The sequence below is a fragment of the Mesoplodon bidens genome (genome assembly GCF_964165515.1).
Source record: "Mesoplodon bidens genome assembly, chromosome: 12".
Lineage (NCBI taxonomy): Eukaryota > Metazoa > Chordata > Mammalia > Artiodactyla > Ziphiidae > Mesoplodon > Mesoplodon bidens.
In genome coordinates this window covers 52693386-52718186 of record NC_138168.1, presented here as the reverse complement: position 1 = coordinate 52718186, position 24801 = coordinate 52693386, and the positions used below count along the sequence as shown (strand labels likewise).

General features: G+C 39.3%; 1 protein-coding gene across 3 annotated transcripts in view; it reads left to right on the top strand.

Moving 5' to 3' along the window:
* Window positions 1-14639: 14639 nt before the first annotated feature.
* MAN1A1 (mannosidase alpha class 1A member 1) overlaps window positions 14640-24801 on the top strand; it is a 181927-nt gene continuing 171765 nt past the window's right edge. For 2 of the 3 annotated variants that reach the window (XM_081250807.1, XM_081250806.1), the window contains exon 1: window positions 15052-15796. In XM_081250807.1, coding sequence (XP_081106933.1) covers window positions 15188-15796 — 609 coding nt within the window. In that variant the 5' untranslated portion in view covers window positions 15052-15187. Of the gene's footprint in view, window positions 14743-14945; window positions 15797-24801 lie in introns of those variants that run through there. The other variant, XM_081250808.1, reaches the window with a different exon arrangement.

The following is a 24801-nucleotide window of genomic DNA, read 5'->3' as shown; positions in this document are numbered from 1 at the left end:
TGGCTTAACTGGAAGCTGATATTCAAGGACAAATAGAAACATTGGTAGAGGTTTTCTGCTCTAAGGTGAATTAGTTTAAGGTTAAACTGTGCACTCAAAAAGAAGAGCATCCAAACGCCTTTGTTGAATGCTCTGTTCAAACTTTTCAAAGACATACTGCACTAAACCCTAAAGCTCCAGAACATAGAAATCCTCTAATTTCTACCTTGGTAGGAAATTTTCTCCCTGATATAAGATGACAAATTCAAAATAGTATGGCTAGGTGGGCTAATCAACCTCTAAGTATTATAATAAAAGCAGCTACCCAATTCTTTGAAGGTAGATTGCAAGAGTACAACAGAAAAAAAAGGGTGTTAAAGTCAATAATTCTTGATTTGCCACTTGAATCTTTAGAGAAACAAAAGCATAACTCTGAGAGCAACTCCAACTCCACTCATACCCCTTCCTACTTGCCTTCAGACATTTGCAGATGTAAAGAATTGGGACATTGAAAGTACAATTGTCCCGCACAGAAGAAAAAAAAAGAAAAAATATAAACAGTAATTGCCCTAGACTTCTAATATAGATAAATAGACTCCAAATCTCCTAGGAAAACACTTACATTCTTTCCCAATCCCATGAAGTTATAAATCTTACCAAGTCTTTGAAATAGTAACACCTCAGGAAATAAGTAAAACACAGGCCCCAGTCGCCAGAGACTGAAAACAAAGAGGGGAGGCCTTTGAAAATACACACTGCTATAGAAGCTCCCTTGCCCAAAACTGAGTCCACAGCCTCCATAAGATTACTTGTCAAGGGCAAATATAAATCTTAAAAGCCTTCTTCCATAAATGTTAATAAAAAGCTTTAGCCATAACTGATTCACTTCATTGTACAGCAGAAACTAACACAAAATTGTAAAGCAATTTTACTCTAATAAAAAAAAGAGGTATAATTTGAATTCAGTGGTTATTTATAAACTAGTGAGTTTTATATTGTTATACTTGATTCATAGCTAAAATTTTAGAATAAAATTTTTAGATCTCTGTGTCTGTATGTTTATGCAGGTCTATGTATGTACATTATAGGTATGGTGTTTTTCTACCTCCAGATGATATTGCCAATTAATTTGTAAAACAGCTCTATTTAACTGGCTTAAAATTAAGTGTTTATGAATGAAGTATTTCTAAAACTCAGAAATATAGAAACTAATGCAAATGTTTGTGTGTGTGTGTGTGTTTTACGTTTCTGTGATCTGGGACAACCTTTAGTAAATAGAAGCTAATTTAAGTTTGTTGGTTTAATTAAAATAGACATGTCTTCAGAGTTATTAACATTAAATACAATGCAGACATACAATTTTTATTCTACCCGAGTTTACTAGTCAAATAAGTTCATGTTATTTTTTACAAAATTTATCAGGAAGCAAAATAGCTTAGGATAATGACTGACTTTGTCCAATGTCTCAAGAAGTTTTTAACTGTAGTCTAAACATCATTGGTGGGAACAAATGATTTAGATATATATAAGTGAGATAAAAGTTTATAGGTGAACTTTTCAGCAATAATTATGTTTCCTAAAAATTTTTGGTAACTTGAAGCTTTACTAAGTTAAACGATGGTTATTTATTAAATATCTAGATCATTTCCAGATAAGATAAAATACTGAAACATTAATTACTGAATGTTTAACCACTTTTGGCTTCTTATTAAAGAGAAACTAAGATATTTGGATTTGTCAGTAATCATGTTTTGTGCCACATTTTAAAAATATGTACCGTGAGAAAGTGTATGCTTCTAGGATTATGAAATGTATTCATAAATTTGCCAGTTTTAAGAATGCTGATATAACAGTTCGCAATTTCTTACTGCTTAATTTTCACTAGATATTAAGGGTTTTAAGGGTTAAGAATTCTAATGTAATTAAAGCTATTAAAAATAGTAAGAGAAATAACTGTATGCAAAGCAAGTTAGTTGTGTTTTTTTGGCTAAGAACAGGTATGAGGTATGGAGATACTTTTTTTTTTTAAATTTTTGGCCGCACCTGACGGCATGTGGGATCTTAGTTCCCTGACCAGAGATCGAACGCATGCCCCCTACACTGGGAGGCACAGTCTTAACCACTGGACCGCCAGGGAAGTCCCTGGAGATACATTTTTTTTGTTAAGGGAAAAATAAAGTAATTTTGTCCTAAAGTAAAGCTGGTTATTTCAGAATGGGAGAGAGGAGAATAAAGGACAAACTATAGACATAGAAAGTTAGGAAGAGAGAGAGAAAAAAAGAGACAGAAAAGAATCTTTTGTGGTCAAGTTGGCTAAAAATTAAATTGTTAGTACAAGAGTTTTTTTAAAAAGCTTTAATACCAGTAATGTACTTACGCAAAACTAAAAGTTAATTTTTTTATATGCTAAAAGGACATAGTTTTATTGAACTATTGGCTTACTCTTGATAAGATATTGTGAAAGTTTTTTTAAACCTTTTTAAGTAGTCTCTCTAGAAAGCAAAGATTTCTTGTTTTATCAAAGTAATTCACTGTGCATCGTTATCTTTTATATCAAGTCTTTGATTACTTAGGTAAACCAAGTTTTCTTGATATTAAAAGACCTAAGTTTGCTCAGGACTATGTAACCTTCCGTATTTGACTTTGAAATCTTTTATTTTCATTTGATTAAGTGGATAATTATGTATAGTTTCATAGTGATTTGTCATCCTTTTTAGTAAAATGTCCAAAACTTTTGATATATTTTTTTAACATCTTTATTGGAGTATAATTGCTTTACAATGGGGTGTTAGTTTCTGCTTTATAACAAAGTGCATCAGCTATACATATACATATATCCCTATATCACCTCCCTCTTTGGTCTTCCTCTCACCCTCCCTATCCCACCCCTCTAGATGGTCACAAAGCACTGAGCTGATCTCCCTGTGCTATGTGGCTGCTTCCCCCTAGCTGTCTATTTTACATTTGGTAGTATGTATAAGTCCATGCCACTCTCTCACTTCGTCCCAGCTTAACCTTCCCCCTCTCCATGTCCTCAAGTCCATTCTCTACGTCTGCATCTTTATTCCTGTCCTGTCCCGAGGTTCTTCAGAACTTTTTTTTTTTTTTTTAGATTCCATATATATGTGTTAGCATGTTGTATTTGTTTTTCTCTTTCTGACTTACTTTACTCTGTATTAGAGTCTCTAGGTCCAACCACCTCACTACAAATAACTCAATTTTGTTTCTTTTTAAGGCTGAGTAATATTCCATTGTATATACGGGCCACATCTTCTTTATCCATTCATCTGTCGATGGACACTTAGGTTGCTTCCATGTCCTGGCTATTGTAAATAGAGCTGCAATGAACATTGTGGTACATGACTCTTTTTGAATTATGCTTTTCTCAGGGTATATGCCCAGTAGTGGGATTGCTGGGTCATATGGTACAAAACTTTTGATATATATATATATATTTTTTTGCGGTACGCGGGCCTCTCACTGTTGTGGCCTCTCCCCGTTGCGGAGCACAGGCTCCGGACGCGCAGACTCAACGGCCATGGCCCACGGGCCCAGCCGCTCCACGGCACGTGGGATCCTCCCAGACCGGGGCACGAACCCGTGTCCCCTGCATCGGCAGGCAGACTCTCAACCACTGCGCCACCAGGGAAGCCCAACTTTTGATATTTTTGACAAACTTTCCAAAATCAAATTCTAAGTGAAGTTTTGTGGGTTTTTTGGTTTGTTTTTTTTTAACCTGGAAGTACCTTGGGATTTTCCAGAGGGATACTGAACATCTCTAAAGATTTGTTCTCTCTCCTTATGAAAGAGAAATTTAATTTGATTAGTCTTATTTGATATGTTAAATTACATGGGAAACATTGTCAAATAAGAAGATAACACTAAGCCTTCTTTATGTTTTATTTGTATAGGTATATGTCATAAGTGCTCCAGAAATTGTACCAAATACTTCAAAATCCAATATGTCTCAGCATGATGTTATCACTTATAACTCTAATTACTATCTTAAAATATATGTCACAGAAATAACTAAAATTTCCTTGTTAAGAACCTTGTGATGAGCTCTCATCAGATCTTTAATCATGGGCATTTTAAATTCTTCAGCATTTATTATTTTACTCTGATGCTTTTGCAAAAGTGTTTCATCTTCAGAGATATTCATGGAAAGGACTCTGACAAGTACTGATAACTTTCAGGTCATACCACTGAATTGGGTAAGAATTTACAAAACTCTAATGGAGAAACTAACAGCTTCATAAAGCTGCTAACAAAAGATCAAGATCAACAAGAAATAATTACATGGGAGTGTATGAACTGATAAGGATGATTATAATTTTAATGATTTTTTTGTTTGAAAAGTTGTTGGTTCTTTTATGTTTTATTTTTTCAGATTTAAGAAATATTTTTTTGTTTTCTCTCAAGCTACCCCTAACTTAAAGCAGTTTGGTAAGGTATACCCTGTGAACAAAGATAAAGCAATTACTTTTTCTCCCTATGTGATCCCTCTAGAATTTGAAAACTCTCAGTGAGCATTCTTATTTTCATGGCAATACAGTTATTTGCAAAAGTTCAATAAGAATCTGTTCTCCTTGTAACAGGACACAATTGAAAACATTAGTTATATTACCGAGGCTTTGACCGGAATGTCCTACTTAAGAGAGACGTGCATAGACTCGAATTTGACCAGACAGCTTTAAGAAACTAAGATTGAGTTTATGGAGTCAATAAACCCACTTGGAAAAACAACGTGGTATCTTGCCTACAGGGTTCCTAGCAGCCTTACCAGGTGAGTAAGGAAGGTCACTTCCTGGCAGTTGCAGGAACCTCAGGATGTGGGGGGACTCAAGAAGAGAGGAATGTACCCAAATGTATAGGTATTGCAGGCAAAGTCTAATGGCAAGTTCTTGCCTTGCTTTCCTAGCCTCAAGAGGTTTTTTAGAGTTCTGTCTGAGTATGAAAAGTTTCAGCAAAGCAGATTTGAAAGAGCCTATATGATCATTTACCATTCTTGCTGCACGTATGTAAGCAAGCAGGTCAAGTTTATTAAACTAGACTTAATTTGCAAACAAATTAGTCTTATTGTGGTTATCTTTGATAGAAATAGGGATGATTATAGGGAGAAAAAATATGTTTCAGTAATATATCTTTGTGGATATCAAATTTCAGTGCTATTAATTGTCACTGCGGTTTTGTTTCCTACTTGCAAACGGGACTGAATCCTGAATTCTAGTTTTCTCCAATATCTGGCTACAACTCTCCAAACTAATATTTCCAGTTTTTCTCCCACCCTTCTGACTTGAAATCATTGAGAACAAAAACTGCATTTTTTTCCTGATGTAATGCAAGCTAAAATAGGACAACTTGATATAAACTTCAGAAACATCACCACAACAGCTCATATATGGACAATCTTTGCACCTGCTACTGTGTGGACCACTCAGATTATCAAATATATTCAATCCACAAACCAGGAAAATTTATCAAATTACCACTGCTTGCCCTCATCTATCTGAAGTTGCTTTGAGCTTGATATCTAGAAATTCTTCCTTATTGGCTGTCTGCAGAACTCAGAAACTAGATGTATGGTCTACTCCAGTCATTAATTATTGTTTTTCTTTTGTTTCCATAGAAATGCCTCTTATCAAATACCTGAGAGCTAGCACAATATAGGCCTAATTTTGGGATCCCATTTGCATCACCAGTTCCTGAAATGAGTTTATCTGAACCAACCTATTGTCAGGAATAGGAGACTGGTTCAGTGAGATGGAACAATCTACCAACTCAACTTCTGGAGAGTGAAACTTCTTAGGAAAGTTTCAAAGGCAGGATTGAGGGTGAGCAAAATAGGCTACCTCAGAATATGCCACTTTGGCATGTTGATTATTTTTAATTAAACTTACTTAAGAAACAGCCAGTGCAAGAATAATACTGACCCTCTTTGTCCCCCTGAATGCAGAAAATAAGTCTCCCATGTGAAGGTATCCTCCCTATACCAGCATGTAGAAGGCATTCTTACCACCAGAGATAGGAAATTCAAGGCGGAGAAGGCCATATAAACAAACTTTATTACTTCTTTATTAATTTGCAACCCAAGCCCAAACCCCTTTGTTTTGTCAAATCTTCACAAATAATAGTTTCTTTATCTAGAGGGTATAAAAGCTGCCTGAATTGGTTACTTCTTTGAGTCTCATATTTTTATGAACTCCCATAAATATGAAATTAAATTTGTTTTCCTCCTGTTAATTTTTCTCATGTTAGTTTAGCTATTCAACCAGCCAAAGAACCTAGAAGGGAAAAGTTTTCCTCTTCTACATATGTACAAAGGCATTATTGTGGTAAAATTTTAAGGATTTTTTCTTTTTGTTGCCCATACCTTCTAAATTTTCTATAATATATACGTATTATGTTTGTGATAAGCTTATAAAACTATAAAAATGCAAAAGGTAAAAAACAATTAAGAGGAGAAAACATAAGGTTAATGGGTCTATATGAATACTATATGAAAGCAGAAAAATATAAAATTTCTCAGGATATCTGGTTTTTATTGTTTATTGAAGGCATGCAAAATATTGTTTTCTATTTTGGTAGAATTAACTGAACATAGAAGAGTCAGATATAGATTCTACTATAAATTTTATAATATAGTCTATTAAATACTTCTGATTTCTTTAAAAAATAGAATAGTAGTCAATTGTTCAAAATATTTCAACTTTTTGAAATATTAAGTTAAATATCTTGGAGATAGAAGATAGAAAAAAGAAAGAAAGAAATGATATAATAGATATAAAATATTATCCCTTTAGTCTTATCAAAGATCACTGTGTTGGAATTCTGATGCTAGATTCTCCAAGTGCTTAATAATAATTATTATTGTTATTATTAATATATAATGTTATTGTGTTAATAATTAATATTATTAATAGTTGTTATAATACCTTATAGTTGTAGAGCATCCTCTGATATATATATATATATGGTATCTAATTTGATCATCACAACAACCCTTTCAATTAGGAGTCCCCATTATTTTACAGAAAAAAAATGGAAGCTGAGTGTTTGAAAATCCACAGAAATCAGAGCTAGTTTTTTTTTTTTTTTTTTTTTTTTTTTTTTCTTTTTGCGGTATGCGGGCCTCTCACTCCTGTGGCCTCTCCCGTTGCGGAGCACAGGCTCCCGACGCGCAGGCCCAGCGGCCATGGCCCACGGGCCCAGCCGCTCCGCGGCATATGGGATCCTCCCAGACCGGGGCACGAACCCGTATCCCCTGCATCGGCAGGCGGACTCTCAACCACTGCGCCACCAGGGAGGCCCCAGAGCTAGTTTTAAAAACAGGTCTTCTGATTCCTAATACAACTCTCTTGCCCCTGCATCATTTTGCTTAGTGCTTACTCTAAGCAGTTAACTTCTCCTGGAAACATTTTGGTCACTACAGTTCTGTAAGGTACAGTTAATTTAATAGTAATTTTCCACACACAAAAATTATGAATGATATTACTTGTCCATGTTTTACTTAATAGGAAAGAGTGTAGAGTGTGGAAGTGATACATAATTTTAAAACATTCCTATGGTTTGACTACTCAATAAAAATATATATTTCTCAAGCTGAGAATTTGTAGCATTTTCCTCTGTGTTCTTAAAAATCTTTTTTTGACTTTATATTCTCTACTTACTACTTTTCAGGCTTAAATATTTAATAATACCATTTTGTGTGATGTCAACTTCATCTTGTTATTTTTACCATTTTTTGCTTAAGGTATTCCATTGTTCTTAAGAAAGATTCTTATAAATGAGTTCTGAAAGGAAGACATTCTTTTAGTAACAGCTTTACTCAAATATAGTTCACATACCATAAAAACCACCCATTTAGTGTGTACAATTGTAGTAGTACATTCACAGTCATGCAACTATCATCACAATCAACATCATAACATTTTTATTACACCCCCAAAAGAAACCTTGTATCCTTCAGCAGTGACCCTTCTTTCCCCTAGGACCCCAGACCAAGGCAATCACTAATATACTTTCTGTCCCTATGTATTTACCCATTCTAGACATTTCTATATGTAGTCTTTTGTGACTGGCATCTTTAACTTAGCATAAAGTTTTTAAGGTTTATCCGTGTCATAATATGTGTCAGCACTTCATTCCTTTTTATTGCTGAATCATATTCCATTGTATGGATATTCCACATTTTATCAGTTGATGGACATTTATGTTGTTTCCACCTTTGGCTACTGTGAATAATGTTGCTATGTATTATGAATATTGCTATTATGAAAAGTCATATACAGATTTTTATGTACACAGATATTTTCATTTCTCTTGTGTATATACCTAGTACTGGAATTGCTGGGTTATACAGTAACTCTATATTTACCCTTTTAAAAAACTGCTGAAATGTATTCCAAAGCAGCTGCACTATTTTATATTCCCACCAGCAGTGTATGTGATTTAAAACTTTTTTTTTAAGGAGAGGGAAATAATGAAACTATATACACAATAAAATGTACTTAATGGCACATTATGTGTAGCTTATTAATTAATTGAAAAGTATCACAAATTTACGTTTCCTAGCTTTCTTCTTTTAGTAATTTATTCTATCCTATAAACAGCTGTGGAATAAAAGAAAATAGCTCTACAGTTACTTAAGTAAACTAAATTCTTTTAGAAATACTGAAATTAATTTCTTGATAGAGATATATATGGACTTTAATATTAAGAATTTTTTAAATGAATGGCACTTTTAGGCACTTGATATTTTCATTTCTTACTGGGTACTGTTCAAGATATGATATATCATAATAGTTGAATGCATTATACCCATTTAATATTTGGGAGAAACTGGAGAACCTAATCATCTCAGCAGATGCTCAAAAGCTGTTTATAATCTAAGAGCCAGAGTAAGTATCTCAAACTCAACACATATTAAGCCTAGTAGTTTGTAGAAACCCTATATGAGACCCAACTAGTTCCAGACCATTAAGTCTAACAGATATATGGGTCACTGGTTTGGAATTCTTCCCTTCTCTTTTCCTATGTTAATTTCAGTATGTCCCTCCCATTCCCACAGTACAGACCAGTATTAATTATACCAAACAATTAAGACTACCAGTCACACATTCAGTAGATATAATTTGTTCAGGTACTATCTGCAACACAGATCTGCTTTTACCTTAGCCCCTAAATGAAACTATATATTGCAGGGGAATGCTTCAGGTGAACTTGAAAATACGTTCTGTGGACAAAGAACCACAAGTGAATTCCTATTCATTTACAGAGACCCAGGGCTAAGAAAAAGTTGTGCCCTGAAGGACAGTATGAAAGACCAAACATGTAGTGCAAACAGCACATTTATTCTGCAATAAAATTGGGAAGCCAAGTGCTATCGTGTCATAGTTGTAGAGAGTTTCTCCAAAATAGGAATAAGCACATGTGGTTTCATTTCACTTTATTTCATGAAAAAATTTTCAGTTGGGCAGAATAATGTATCATAATTTTTCTCTTTTTCTGAGTTCGTTGGGTTTTTCTGGAAAAGCATGTGATCTTTATGGGACAGAGAATGGAGAGAAAAAATACTTTTTTTTTTAAAAAGAAAAGGCTATTTTTAAAAAATGAATCTAATGAATTTAAATTTAAGAAAAATTTTGTCTCTTTCTCTGGTCATAGGGAAAAAACTTTTTCCTTTAGTTTCACTCAGTTGAGATAGTATACTCTCTTCAAGTCATAAAATTCAAACATTTCATATACAAGGGCTCCGAAAGGTCATTGTTGGCATTCTCTGCCCAGCCTTTCTGCCCTGAATTCTTCTTTTCCTGATTCTTCAAGCACTGAGCAGTAGTATCATTCTCCTCACATGGAGACTTTGCCATCACTCACATTTTCTCAAGGCTTTAGGAAATATAAAGTTGATTGTTTGGTAAACTTTTTGGTCCTATTTATATAAAGAGTGGGGAAACATTGTAGGACGCTCTCCCTACCAAACCTGGGGCTCTTTCCCCCACTTTTTCTCTAGTGGATATTATTTAAATAGAAAACAGAAGTTTAAAAGTGACAACCATGTGAAGAACCACATATCCAAAATTTCTTTCCTGCCACCCTTTTCTGGTTCTTGCTTATAAGAATCCTATAGACACTGTTCTTTCACCACTAGTGAAACTAGTGACATTAGTTCCCTTTTTAGGGGAGGAGAGAAATTGAATTTCTTGAATGCTGTTGTGTCAGACACATTCGTTATATCACTTAATGTAAGAGCCGCAGCAGTGTTATAGATGAAGAATGAGAGATACAGAAGATAGGTGACTTATCACCCATGGTCACACAGCCAAGGACATGCATGTCCTCTATAATAAATTACTCTCTCATTCAAACCCTTGCCCAATTACCTCAGGAAAACCTCTCCAAGAACTTATTTACCTCTTTCAGTTCCTTTGTTAATCAAATCAAAACAAAACAGAAACAAAACACCCTAAGGGTAGCACTAGTGATACACTTGAAACCAAAAAATATGTGTATGTGGTGAAGGAAAACTATACCTAAGAACTTCCATAAACCTTACTGACCTTGCAAGTTGTTTAGAATCTTCCTGAAACAATCATTATATCTCTTCTTCTTCCAAATAAATCTGTTTGTCCTCAGGCTCCATCAATCATGATAAATAAAACACCTACTAATTTAATGCTACTTTGATTACTAGCATTACAACACTATTTTTTCCAACATTTTATTCTTCCCTAGGGTCTTATATATCTTTGCAGAGCAGACTAGCAACCAAAGCACCGTTTACAACTTTGTTTCTATGGAGAGAAATGCTCTAAAATTTCTAAAGAGCTAATGCACGAATACTTTGTGGATCACAATGTTTTTGGAGACTGCTAATATTTACGAAGTGAACGTTCAGAACAAAAACAGATCTTTCAACAGGCGCATGCAGGTACAGAGAGGGCTCCTTGATTCAGCCTCACTCCCTGCCCACTGCCCCCAAGCACACACAAAGGTGATTGGAATTCTATAAAAATTATCTGCTACTCAAGCTATTCCAAAGTAAATTGAGGAGGGGAAAAGAAAGAAGCAGAGATATAGCTGTAAACCCTCAAATGACAAAGAATATTATTGATAGCTTATTTTACAACTTTGGTTAATTCTCATCTTAATACATTTCATGTAAAATTCAGCATTGCCCATTGAAGTATTGAAATTTCAAGATTAATGTTCACAATAACAATTTTTTGCATATTATATTTTGTTTTTTTAAAAATAAAAGCAGAAACCTACTCTGATCTGGAATTTAAAGACAATTAGAAAATCAGCTATAGGAAGATTTTTATCAGAAATCTAACTTGTTGGAGCATTTCAGTATTAATTATTACATATATATGTTAATTCTTTCATTAGATTACTTTTTATTTTTAAAGAACAAAGGTTATCAAAAGGATTCTTCCATAAACCTAGTACTTTCTAGAAACTTCCTACTAAGAAATGTTTTTGCAATTTAATTTTTGAGAACTTATAACTTTATAAAAATGTTTATTCACCAGTTTTCATAAAAATATTGTCACTTTTCCTTCTGTAATCCTGTTTATAATTATCATTATATTTAATTTTAGGCACATCTATGTAAAAGTTAAATCTACCGTTTGTTAAATGTTATTTTAAAAACAGAGAAATTCAAGCAGTCAAATAAAGTGGGGATTTCCTTGTACTTTGGTGGAGAGTGGGGCGATATCTCCAACCAAAACCAGGTTTTAAAAAAATTACTTGATTCTAAAGATTGTATCTTGAAACAAAAAATTTACAAATTGTCAAAGAAAGATACAGAGATATAAGCTTCGAAAAAGGAAAAGGTAAGAATTAAGTTTGCAAGCAAACTTGCAAGAAGTACAAGGGAGTCGCTTCAGGACTGGCTGGCCACAGAAGAAAACACAGTAAGTATTTACACAGAAACGCTGCACAGAATTACTAAGGTTGCTAAGTTTACATTAGACTGTTCATAATGAGAAAACAGCAACTTTATCACAATCACGGTAATCCCAAAGATCATGCTATGTCTTCAGGTAGGCAAGGTAGAGAGTCTAGATTTACAGGACATACTCAAGGTTTTATTATTTGGAGACCAGAACCAGTCCCCTTTATTTTTGCTTTATATGAAGATACAAAGCGTTGTGTTTCCAACTGTAGAATATGTGCTTATGGAATGGAAATCAGGGCAAAGTCTCAGATTTTGCTTCTACAAAATGCACATTTTTACTTATTGAACATTCTGTACTCCTTCCTTACCATGAATACACATGGTTAGTTTTAACGGTTTTATGTGGTTAAAACCGTTATTGGTTTAATTTAGTTGGTATGTCTCTTCAAATACCTTCTCTGTGAATTTTTTTTTACTTGTTTTAGCCCAAATATGAGCATTCCCACGTTTTTCATCCTACCTAACACAGACTGGCACCCTTTAATATGTATCCCATAATCAACCACCCATGCTAGCTTCTTGTTTAACAAGTCACTAAAGGCAGGCTTCACTCATAATAAATCTGTTTTATAAGAAAAACAGATAATAAGACAGCAATCTTAAAATAAGCTACATAAAGGTAAACAGAAATAAACAGAACAGTCCCTTTAAAAGATTTAAACACAATATAGATGAATCAAATTTGAAGTTTTTAGAAAAAAAAATCATCTTTAAGTCCATATGCTAAATTTTGAATGTTTCCACTACAGGATATAGGTTAAATGCTCAAACTGGTTTGATATCAAAATTAAAGAGTGCCAGAATAGCATTAGGTTTATAACCTCCTTTCATCACCACTCTAACATGCATTTATAAGTAGATTTTATTGCTTTTCTGGAACACTTAGTAATATTAATTTCAACATTTCTGAATATTTTGTGGTTACAAGAAATACTTCCATTCTTAAAACACAGTAGTTGAAATAATCATTCCAAAAGAGATGATCATAAAGCGATTGACCTTAATTCCCAGTGATTCAAACTCTTCAGCCTATCTACAAGTTGCAGTTTAAACCAAAAATTATCCTTCCATCATTAAAAACAAAAACATTGTTTTCTTTTTCAGTCCTTCTAAACTTTGTTACCCTGCTTGCATATGCTGCACTCTTCTGGGCGTAGAATTTCATAGCAGCTATAAAAAAAAAAAAAAGCCATACAGTTGGCTTTATCAAACAATAATTTCCCATTAACAGAAACTTTGGGTGTATGACTCATTTTACACAAAACAAGTAATGATGGTTAAAATGAATACTTAAATGAAAACTGTAATAAGGATTTTAAATTTTATTTTCTCACACAGTCTAACACCTGAAAACAACTACATTATGGGCACCTTCCTGAAAGGTGTCAGCTGTTTCCTTTTTTTTAAAGACAACAAGCAGAAACAGAGCTCAAATCACGTTTCCAGAGAAAGGTGAGGGATATAGGATAAGGCTGCTACAAACTAGCTTTCACAAGTGGGAAATGGGAAGTCAGTCAACTCTTTCCTCTCTGATAACCCTTTATTTGCAGAACAACAGGGGAATTACGAACACATTTTGTAAAATAATGCTGTCTTGAAGACAATCTCTGGTGGACCAAGTCCTTACTTCCCTGGAAGTGGTCAAATCCAAGACTTAATTTAAACAGTGTTGAAACTTATTACTTGAAGCTATGGCAGCACAAAACTGTCTCCTTTAAATGGAAAATATGACCAACTTGCATGAGATAAATTAATTTTGAAAGTGGGAGGGGGTGGGGGAGCTACACAACTTTTTTTTTTTTTTAAAGGGGGTTGAGGATGAACACGAAGACTCCTAAGCAACCACAAAACCATTATCAAGTCTCCGGATGCAAAGGGATGTTCGACCGGACAGCCCAAAAGCTGAGCTCAAAAGCTCTCCAAATCACAGCTCCTCACCGAGGGACTTTTGGGTTAACGGCTACTGAGCACTGGGGAAATCCCTGCCTTGGGTAAAAGGAGGGGATAACTGGAGAAAAGACGCGGGTCATAACAATCTAGCAATTCTCTGCAAGACCCTGTCCGTCGTGGCCCTCCTCCGGGCGGGCTCCGCACGGCCAGGCGCAGGTCCGAGGCGCAGGTCCGAGGAGACGGCGGGGAGGTCCCGCATCAGCCCAGGCGCCTCCCGCAGCAACTCCAGACCAACCGCCCCTGGGACCCGGGCCCAAGGCCAGAGCGGGATAAGCTCCCCAACCCCGGGCCCCGCCCGCCGCCTCCCGCCCTTGGCTTCCGCAGCGGGTCTGGCCACCTTCCCCGCCGCCACTCCCACCCGCCTCGCGCCTCCGGGCCCCGCTACCTCCCAGCCCCCGGCCGGGCCCCTGAGAGGCTGCGCTTCCCGTAAACTCCCCTCCCGGCGCTGCCCCCTCTCTGCCTCGGCCCCGCCTCCGCGGGACCCTGAGCCGCGCGTGATTGGCCCGGCCGCGCCATCACTCTCGGGCCGCGTCACCGCCCTCGTTTCCGACCGCCCCGAGACCGGCAGTGGTGTTAGTGCTCGCGGAGCCGCGGCGGAGGGCGTCGTGCTGCCCCGCTCGCTCCTGCTCGCCCGCAGGTCGGCGCGCTAGCCTAGCTGAGCGGCTACCAGCGCTGCGGGGCGGCCGGGCTGCACGCGCACCCGCCAACTGGGAAGCGGAGACACAGCTAGTCCGAGCTTCGGGATGAGGAGCGGACGAAGTTGACGAGCCCCCCACCCACGCTGCGCCTCTGCGGCGCAGAGGTGCGCTGCCCTCTCCAGGAGGTGCCCGCGCGCCGCTCTGCTCCAGGTGTGCACGGGACAGCCCGCCCCCGAGACCCGCAAACTTCACCCCAAGTCCAAAGTGTGAGCTCCGAGGGCGGTGCCGGGAGCCGGACTCCGTGCAGGGGGAGCTGTCCTGGCGGCTCTCGCGGCCGTCGGAGGGCGGAGACCGGTGGAAACTTTTATCACCATCATCATAGTTACTACGTTTTACTGTTGTTCTCCCCGCAGGGCCTGCAGCGAGCGCTCTGTCGCGCCTGTTTGTTTGCCAAAGGAGCCGCCCCGGGGAGAAGACTCGGAGGGGGGAGTTGTCTCCCCAAGGGATACCTGCAGCCCAGGCGTGGGGTTTGGGCGGCCTGGATGCGCAGAACCCAGCCCCGCAGCCGCTGACGCCGGGCGGCGGCGAAGTTTGGCTGCTGAGCGGCGCGGCGCAAGGCCACTGGACAGCGGGCAGCCAGGCGGCAGCGGGAGCGATGCCGGTGGGGGGCCTGTTGCCGCTCTTCAGTAGTCCCGCGGGCAGCGGCCTGGGCGGCGGCCTGGGTGGGGGGCTCGGCGGCGGCAGGAAGGGGTCCGGCCCCGCCGCCTTCCGCCTGACGGAGAAGTTCGTGCTGCTCTTGGTGTTCAGCGCCTTCATCACGCTCTGCTTCGGGGCGATCTTCTTCCTGCCCGACTCTTCCAAGCTGCTCAGCGGGGTCCTGTTCCACTCCAGCCCCGCCCTGCAGCCGCCCGCCGACCGCAAGCCCGGGCCCGGGGCGCGCGCCGAGGACGCGGCAGATGGGCGAGCCCGGCACGGCGAGGAGGGCGCGCCCGGGGACCCCGCGGCCGCCCTGGAGGACAACTTGGCCAGGATCCGTGAAAACCACGAGCGGGCTCTGAGGGAAGCCAAGGAGACCCTGCAGAAGCTGCCCGAGGAGATCCAAAGAGACATCCTGATGGAGAAGGAGAAGGTGGCCCAGGACCAGCTGAGTAACAGGGTGGGGTTCAAGATGCTGCCCCCAGTGGACTTAGCACCCCTCGTTGGGGCGATTGACCGGGATCCGGGCGACGCCGCCATCCTCGAGAAGAGGGAGAAGATCAAAGAGGTGAGTGCACCCGGCCAGTGTCAAAGGCTCTTTCGTTTCCATTTCAGTGTCAAAATAGTTGGGGCCAATTATGATCTGAGGTTGAATCCCGTTGTTCTTAACTTGCATGCTCCGGTGAGCATAAGCCCCACGAGGTAGGTATTAAATACATGGGCAGGTTCTGTGCAAACCTCCTCTTTCACTGCCTGATCCATGGTTAATCGTCCCTGAGAGCAGTGACAGTGAAGCTTCCAAACAGCCCTCTAATGAGGCTTGGACGTGGCTTTGAAATGAAGCTTGCATGTAAACGCAAAGCATCAATCACGCATGGTAGAAATGTTCTAACAGCAAGCCAGCACACCCCGCGTTGGGTCATGTGGCCCCATTCTGCCAGGTGGCATCCTGTGTGTACTTACAGACTATAAAGGTGAAACTCGAGAACTTCCTATCATAGGGGGCACACTGTTGTTTACTTTTCAAAAAATGAAAAATGTAAAAAGCCAGCCTACCGCCTCTTGCATTTCGGGTGTAGTCAGAAAAAGAGTATTCCATATGATGCAACAGGTTTTCCTCCACAGCAGCACAATGATGACAAACTTAATCTAGGACAAACATGGACTTTGCTAAGTCTTTTTTTTTTTTTGATAAGTCTTTCATAATTTCTTTCCTGTGTTTTTCAGTTAGAACTTGTAACATATGGTTAGTTCATGCCTAGCTTAAAGCTGAAGAGGACCTTACAAATCATTTCAGACTGTCATTTTAAAGATGAAAGTTGAAGGGCCCAGAGCCCCAGAACCAGTTAGTGATTGAGTCAGGACTTGAAGCCCGGACTTCCTCTTGTCACCAGGCTCTCTGTGGACATGCCTCCTTTTACAGCTACTCTCCCCTGTGAAACTATGCCAGCCTGGTTTTTTACACAATCCAAGAGCTGCAGGAGCCATATTAAAAGCATTTCATCTCAAATCTTGATTCCAATTTCTAAAATACACTATGAATGGAAGTAATATATTTGTCATTTTTTAAGGTTCACAGAGTCTCTGTGAAAATAAATTTTGTGTTTTGACATTGGGCAGGTAATCAGGAAAGGAAGCTTCCTGATCCCCCCAATTTTCAGAGAGTAAAAAGAATTCTGAGGTTGTGAAGAGGTACTTAGCTTAAGTGGCTCCAGAATGGAGGCAGCTTGGTTGTTGTAGGATTTCTGATTTTAGTATAAAGACCAGATGAATTTGGTTAAGCTGTAATTGAGCAAGTTAAAGTGGATTTGGGTGCCTTTCAGTTTACCCTAGGCAGAATGCCTTGATTCATTCCTCCTGTGCAAGTAGCTTCCTTCCACAGCCCATCAGCCTTTCTGCTTTGAGACCCTTCCTCAGGCACAGAACACTCCTAGACTTGGGGGGGGGTGGATTTTACTCCCTGTGACAACTTCTGTCTAGCAGTTTCCCTTCTCCATGAAATCCTGTCAGTGCTGCAAAACCAGGAAGGTGGAAAAAAGGCTCTGCTTTCACCAACCATCTCCCTCTCCTCTTCATCTCTCAGGCTCCTTGAAAATAGCCGACCAAAACCCATAGATAATTTAGCCCCAAATTTGTATCTGCTTATGTTTCTCTTAAGTTTGAAGCGGTGTAATTCACACGTTTCATGCCTCTAAATTCCTATGCGCTGCCAGTTAGTGCAGATCACAGTTGTCCCAGGAAATTATTTTAAATACTAAAGATGCATGGATGTGAAAAAGCTATCAGTACTGACCAGTAGTGATTAAAAGTGCATTTAGAGCAGAAGCACTAAGACAGTAGCAGTCAATTCAGGACAGCATATTAACAGTATGCATATCTGTCCTTATTAGATCCATGTTATCTATGTCTCTAGATCAGAAGGTCTTAATCAACCACATAAAGGAAATTTATGTAGTCTTCTATGTCCATGTGGTGCTAACATCTTCGCACCTAGATGTTTTGACACTGCCCAGTTTTGCATGAAGTGGTTGAACTAAATGGATTCTTTAAAATTTCATGTTGCCGTGAGAACCCAGGGGGCCGGGAAGCCAGCATGATTAGCTTCATTATTTAGTCAAAGGCTAATGGGAAGAAATGGATTATGGATTTTCATCAGATTAGTTCAGGCAGATGTGTTCCTTTGTAAACCAAAAAAAAAAAAAAAAAAAAAGGTACTCATGCTATTCTAAAAGTACACTGTAAATGTTCACTTTTGGAGAGGAAAGAGGGGTTGCCCGCTGTGAATCAGGCTCTGGACTTTACACATTTAGATTCAGTTCAGGTACCACCATGTATGCCATGTCATGGATCAACGGATCTTTGCCTTGATCTTGATTTTTATTGTTCCTTTATTTTCTAGTTCTCTTCATATACTTAGGTTCTCTATCACACCTGAAAGTACTAACAGTTTTATGGGTAAAATTTAGAAGGTATAAGCAAGTCTAACATGTTGGGAGCTTGGACTATAATATCTGAGCCAAACTTTCATTTTGTAGATTTGGTTTAAAGACAGCCAATGCTATTTTTATATTGCCAACACAGCTGTGTTACTGGTACCGTGGTAAATTTTTAACAAATTTGTGCTAAGGGGAAACACTTTCTCATTTCACATAGGATATTTATTGCCTAGCACCCTTGACAAAAAGGTGCTGCGTGCTTCCCAGTAGTGATCTCTGATGGATGGTAAACATTTGATGTAAAACTTAAAGCCGAAATGAAGACAGCCCCCCACCCTATGAAAACTTTGTAGATAAATTAACTCTGGGATTTCCTTGAAATTTACAGTGCACACATAGTGCCTATATATTCTCATGAGATTGATCTTTTAAAAATTGTGCTCAAGTGGTCCTTAACTTTAAAAAGCACTGGTAGACAAACGAAGCACAGAAGTTAAAGAGCACCATGGAATGTTTAGAAAAGTAGTCCATTTTTCCTTCTACCCCGACTCTTTTTAAAATCAGGAAGTTTTTTTTTTTTTTTTTTTTTTTTTGCGGTACGCGGGCCTCTCACTGTTGTGGCCTCTCCCGTTGCGGGGCACAGGCTCCGGATGCGCAGGCTTAGCGGCCATGGCTCACGGGCCCAGCCGCTCTGCGGCATGTGGGATCTTCCCGGAGATCCCGGACCGTAGCACGAACCCGTGTCCCCTGCATCGGCAGGCGGACTCTCAACCGCTGCGCCACCAGGGAAGCCCCTAAAATCAGGAAGTTTTTGCGGGGAGTCACTACAAAGAGCCTGCACTGTCCTTTAGGATTAGAGCCCTAATTATCAAATTATCAGTGGGATTCCTCCCTTCTCAGACTAGAACTCCTACCAGTCTAAATGGGGTGGAAGTGGGGAGGCTGACAGCCAGCTTTGGGCCTATCAGGTAAGGCTTTCGGACCAGTTAGCTGTAGGGTCACAGTTGTCTTCTCTAGGTTTCTCCAAACAGGCTTTAGTTTTTAATTCCAGAACTATTTATGTAATACAAAGTTGAAAGAAAATTTTCATATTGATGGCTAATGGTGAATATATATTTCTATGCCTTACACTAGCCTTAGGTTGTTCTTGAGTTTATAATTTATGTTCACGACTGACGATTAACCCTTTTATTAAAGGTCAGACATAGGAATAATCTACCTTGACCTATTAAAACATTTTTAATTTGAAACTTAACTTATTTGTGTGGGTAGTAGTGTGGAAAATAATATTTGCAAAATAAGACCACAGTTTGAAGACCTGACTCTGAAGGAGCTTAGATGTCCTTGGGTTACCTTGCCTGTTCTGCTCACCCTGTTCTGAAACACACTGGACATTGAACATGGGCAAATGCAAGACTTCCCCAGTCTTTGGACCTTTCCCAGAGCAGGTAGGTCGTGGAGTGTTTGTAAAAGGCTTCTCTCTTTAACAAGTAAATACATAAATAAAGGTTTCAACAGTGTATGTATTAGAGTAGATGCTCACTGTTGAACATTAATATACAAAAGCAGAAGATTGTTAATGGATAATCAGTTATGCTCAACTTAATTTTCTGTATTGATAATTGATCATTTGTCTGGGAGGAGTATTCTGTCTTCCTCATATTGGGTAACTTAACATTCTTAACATTCATATAAAGGAACTCTATATAGGACCTAGAACCTAGTGTAGGCTGTGGAAAAGAGGTTTAAAAAATGCATTTTTGAGTAAATGCATCCGCATCTCTTAGGTGAGCTAATAGTCTAAACCACTTTGAGAAATTTATGCTAATATTTCACGTGTGTAAAAAGTGTCTCTGGATGAGATCTGAATTTGTTGGACTTCAGCAGCTTAGTTAACTTATTTGTATTAAATTATTTAATAAGCTATGGTAATACAAATTCTTTATTAGAGAGCGTTTAAAGCATGTGTCTCAAGGTCAGAGGGGAGGAAACCCACCAGATCAGTGTGAGGGCTAAATATACATGGGTAGATCAGCACTGCACTGGACCCTGCTTATACCTCATAACCCAGTAGAGAACTTGTGGCCTTTTAAGTTCTTTATAACCTACAAAACCAAAACCAAAAATACATGTGTTTGTCAAAGGTAAGTTTTGGTTGGTCAAAATAGGAGCAGCCGCCCTGTGGGCTCCAGGGATACTATGACATGCCTTTTCCCTAGGTAGGCAGAAATGATACAGGAGAAGCCAGTGTTTGGTAGTTTAAGGAATAGATTGTTTCTTTGGGGAAATTAAGTCTTGACTTTTTCCTCAGTGTTCTTTGTCTAGTACCTTGTTTAGTGTTAAATAATTGAACAGCCTGTAGTCCCCCACCCTTTACTACTAAATATGTTTAAAGGTCCTTTACACAAAGTCTGCAAAATTTTTTTTCTGTTACCAAAAATATGCCATAAAAATTATAACTCTCTGATTTTTAAAAGTAAACATATGCTCTAAGCCATAAAATATTGTATCTGAATGAGACTTTAGAGATAGCTACAATAGAGTCAACTGAGGCACAAAGATTATTCTGGAAATCACTTTGCTAGTTAGTGGTAGAGTTGAGAATAGAAGCCCAATTCTGGATGAATGTTGCTCATTATCCTGACATGGCTTGTCTCCTAAGTAAAATGCCAGAGAGGTGTATAAATTGACTGCCTATATTCATTATTTGCAGACACTAATGTCAGGTGAGTACAAAACATGTACAATCCTGCAGTATTATAACTTTGACCTCGTATTAGTTAAGTTACATTAACTATAGTAATTAAAAAAAAAACTTACTAGGGGCATAATTCAGAAAGCCTCTTCTTTTTAAAGCCACCCAGGGAAAATTTGATGACATCTTTTTCTCCTTATAAAGATATCTGCAGGAAATAGAGGCATTAGTAATCATTCAATTGGTCATTCTTGACAAAGGGAGATGGGGGAGAAATAGGGAGAAAAAAAGAGAAAAGGTGTGGGCCAACGTCAAGGAGCTCTTTTAAACTATAAATGTACATGCTCTTTGGACATTGCACAATGCATAACAGAAGAATGGAAAGCTAATCTGAAGGAGTATGTTTTTTTAAAAGTAAACATATATTTAATGATATCACTTATCTGTGGAATCCATGAAATATGACAAACTAGCGAATATAACAAAAATGAAGCAGACTCACAGATATAGAGAACAAACTGGTGGTTACCAGTGGGGAGAGGGAAAGTGGAGGGGGGCAATATAGGGATAGGGGAATAAGAGGTACAAACTATTAGGTATAAAATAAGCTGCAAGGGGATATTGTATAACGTGGGAATATAGCCAGTATTTTATCATAACAATAAATGGAGTATAACCTTGAATCACCGTACTATACATCTATAACTTATATAATATTGTACAGCAACTACACTTACATTTTTTTTAAAAAGCAGACATGCATTTAAAAATCACACCAGTCTGTGGTCTCTTCATTATAGGAGCACATAGTTCTCTTCACCCAAGTAGGTCCTGGAGATTCTCTGGATGCTTTTACCTGCCCCTGCTCCATTCATTTGTAACAACATGGTGTGGTGAGAAGGGCTAGTTTTGGGAGTCAGTTGACTTGGGTCTGAGTCTTGCCTCTTCCATTTACTAGCTTTGTGACCTTAAGCAAATTGCTTAATCTGTCAGAGCTTCAGTTTTGTCATTTGTAAAATGGAGGTAATAAAATACCCACTTTGTTGGATTGGAAAGTTTAAATGTGATCATCCACACAAAGCACTTAGAATGGTATCAGCTATGCAGGGAGTGGATAATAAATGTTGCTTGCTGTTATTACTGTTATTAATCACTACCTAGAGCCATCAAGCGGAGATTACATTGTTTCAGATACTGTTGAATACATCAGGGAAGTGAGTAATAATGTTTTAAAACGTTAACAAAAACAGTTTAAGTTTGCTTACAGGGATACGTTTCCGGTTCAGGACGATCATTCCAGACAGCTGTGATTTTACTGTGCCACTGTCAACTCTGATTTTCTCACATTCCTGCCAAATTCCAAAAAACTTTTGCTATCCTTAAAATTACATACTTTTCCAGCTTCTGTACTTCAAAATATGTGTTAAGGAATTAGTCTCTTTCTCACAGTCAGATGTGCTTGTTCCTGAAGTACCATCTTCTCAGAAGGATCACAGTTCTTGAGTTACTTCCTTAAGCATTGAAATTGTTCCCCAAAATAGAGAAGAAGAGGGATTAAGTAAAATGCGTTTTAACCTGTTTTGTCTTTGGAGGAATGTTTTTAAGAAGTGAGAAGAAAATTATTTTAGATTTGGCAACAATGTATGTAATTGTGATCAGTTCTATAATCAGAGCTCAATCTGTCACCTGGTAGTCAAAATTCACATAAATCAGCTGTACTTCGTAACTCACAGATTTTGGCCTTTTTTTTTTTTTGTGGTACGCGGTCCTCTCACTGTTGTGGCCTCTCCCGTTGCGGAGCACAGGCTCCGGACGCGCAGGCTCAGCAGCCATGGCTCACGGGCCCAGCCGCTCCGTGGCATGTGGGATCTTCCCGGACCTGGGCACGAACCCATGTCCCCTGCATCAGCAGGCGGACTCTAAACCACTGCGCCACCAGGGAAGCCCGATTTTGGCCTTTCTTGAGAGCTTTGAACTTAGATTTATTAATGTATCAGGCCCAGAAGGACCTCAGAGATGCTTAACCCCGGTAGTCATTTTACATATGAGAAACGGGGCCCTGTGAGCTGTGACTTCCTGAGATTCCCCCAGTGCACTAACTACAGAGCTGGAAACTGCCTCTTAGCTCTCAGGCCCCTGCTCCGCCCGTGACTTCTTGTCTCTAATGAGAACATACGCTTTGGAGGGTGGCTGGCCTGGTCCTCCCTCCTCCTCAGCCCTGAGTAGCAGGCCAAGCAGCAGGAAGCCCACTGAGACCGTCCTAGAAGGAAAGCAACCCTGGCTAGTTCCTTTGCTCTGCAAAATGCAGCAGCACTGCCCCCCGCCCCACACACTGAGTCCTGATAAAGACTTCTGTGATCATTAGGTACTTGAAAGAAAACCAAATGAGATTAAGGCTTAAGAGCATTGAAAAGTCGCAGCCCTCATTCCTGTCATGAATACTCTGGCAGTTGCTTTAGGTACATTAGAGCCCAGCAGAGCTGCAGATAATCCAGAAGAGAGATAATGAAATTAAAAAGCCCATGTAGCCTTTGTTATTTAGTTGACTTTCGTAACTAAAATGCCGCCTCACTTCCTTTTTACTGCCAGTCCATTTGTCTCCCTCGCTCTTAAGCTTATCAAAGGCCCAGTCCCTCATTTGCTCCAGTACTCTCTGGTCACTGTGGTTCTACATCCTTTCATACAGTGACACGCAGGTCATATTATATTAACTTTGACTTGTTAATATTATTAACATTTATATTAACTTTTTATTTTTATATTAAGTATTATATAAATACTTTTTTACGTATTTATATACGTGGGTCTCCCATTAGGTTGTCCTGTCTCCAGTGCCTAGTGTGAAGGTGCTTAGTATAAGAGAAAGACTGGAAGTGAGGGGATAAAAACCTGGTGAAGGGTGCCGAGCTCAGCAGGGGTGGCTTAATAATACAGCGCACTATGCACTAAAACAGTCTTTGTTGCAACACTTGCCTAGGCCAGGAGTTTATGAGAAAAGGTGCAGTAATAATGATGTACATGGGCCTGTGAATGATTGTGGTTGAGACATGAACTTGGGCCATCCAAAGGCCATGAGCTACTGCTGGAATCTTCATATCTGCCAAATCCTTTTTCATGGAAAGATCTTTTTTTGGGGGGCCCAGCTGTGTGGCTTGAGGGATCTTAGTTCCCCGACCAGGGATGGAACCCGTCCCCCCTGCAGTGGAAGCTTGGAGTCCTAACCACTGGACCGCCAGGGAGGTCCTGGAAAGGTCTTTTCAAAGTCCTATGAAGAGCACTTGATTCTTCTAAGGGACAAGAGGGTCCAGAGATAGGGGTCCAGAGATAGGAGTCCAGGGCTCATGGTCCACGCTGGGGGTGGCCACGTCCAGCTTCCCTGAGCTGATGTTTGAGCCATGATTGACTCTAGTTCCTCTTTCACAAGAATACGTGCTGCAACTACTAAAAGGTTGTGTTTCCTCACTGTATGTCTGTCTGTTGGGGCACAAAACAAAAGGACAGACCTGTGGAATGATGAAGGCAGCACGGGGTGTGTACCTAGTCTCAAAATCTCATTCCCAGCTGCCTGAAAATTCACCATCAGTGCCTCCCTTTTGTTGATGTATTGCTTCTTAAAGGCTGCTATTAAAACAATATCACTAAACTTGCCCAGCAGAAATTATTATACTTTGAGATTTATCTTAACAAGGGCGAGAATGGGTTTGTAAAAGAAGCAAGTATCTTTCACTGTGTTATTTCATTATAAAGTAACACTTGCTTAGGAAAGAACATTTTGAAAGTACACAGGAGTAGAAAAAAGAAAAAAAAAATCCTTCACAGTTCAATCACTCAGTCACAAGCAGTGTCAACACTTCCTGCCCCGACATATAGGTTATTTTTTCCCCCAGTTATAACCACACTATATATACATGTTTTTTTTTCATTTTCTTTTAGTGTAATTTT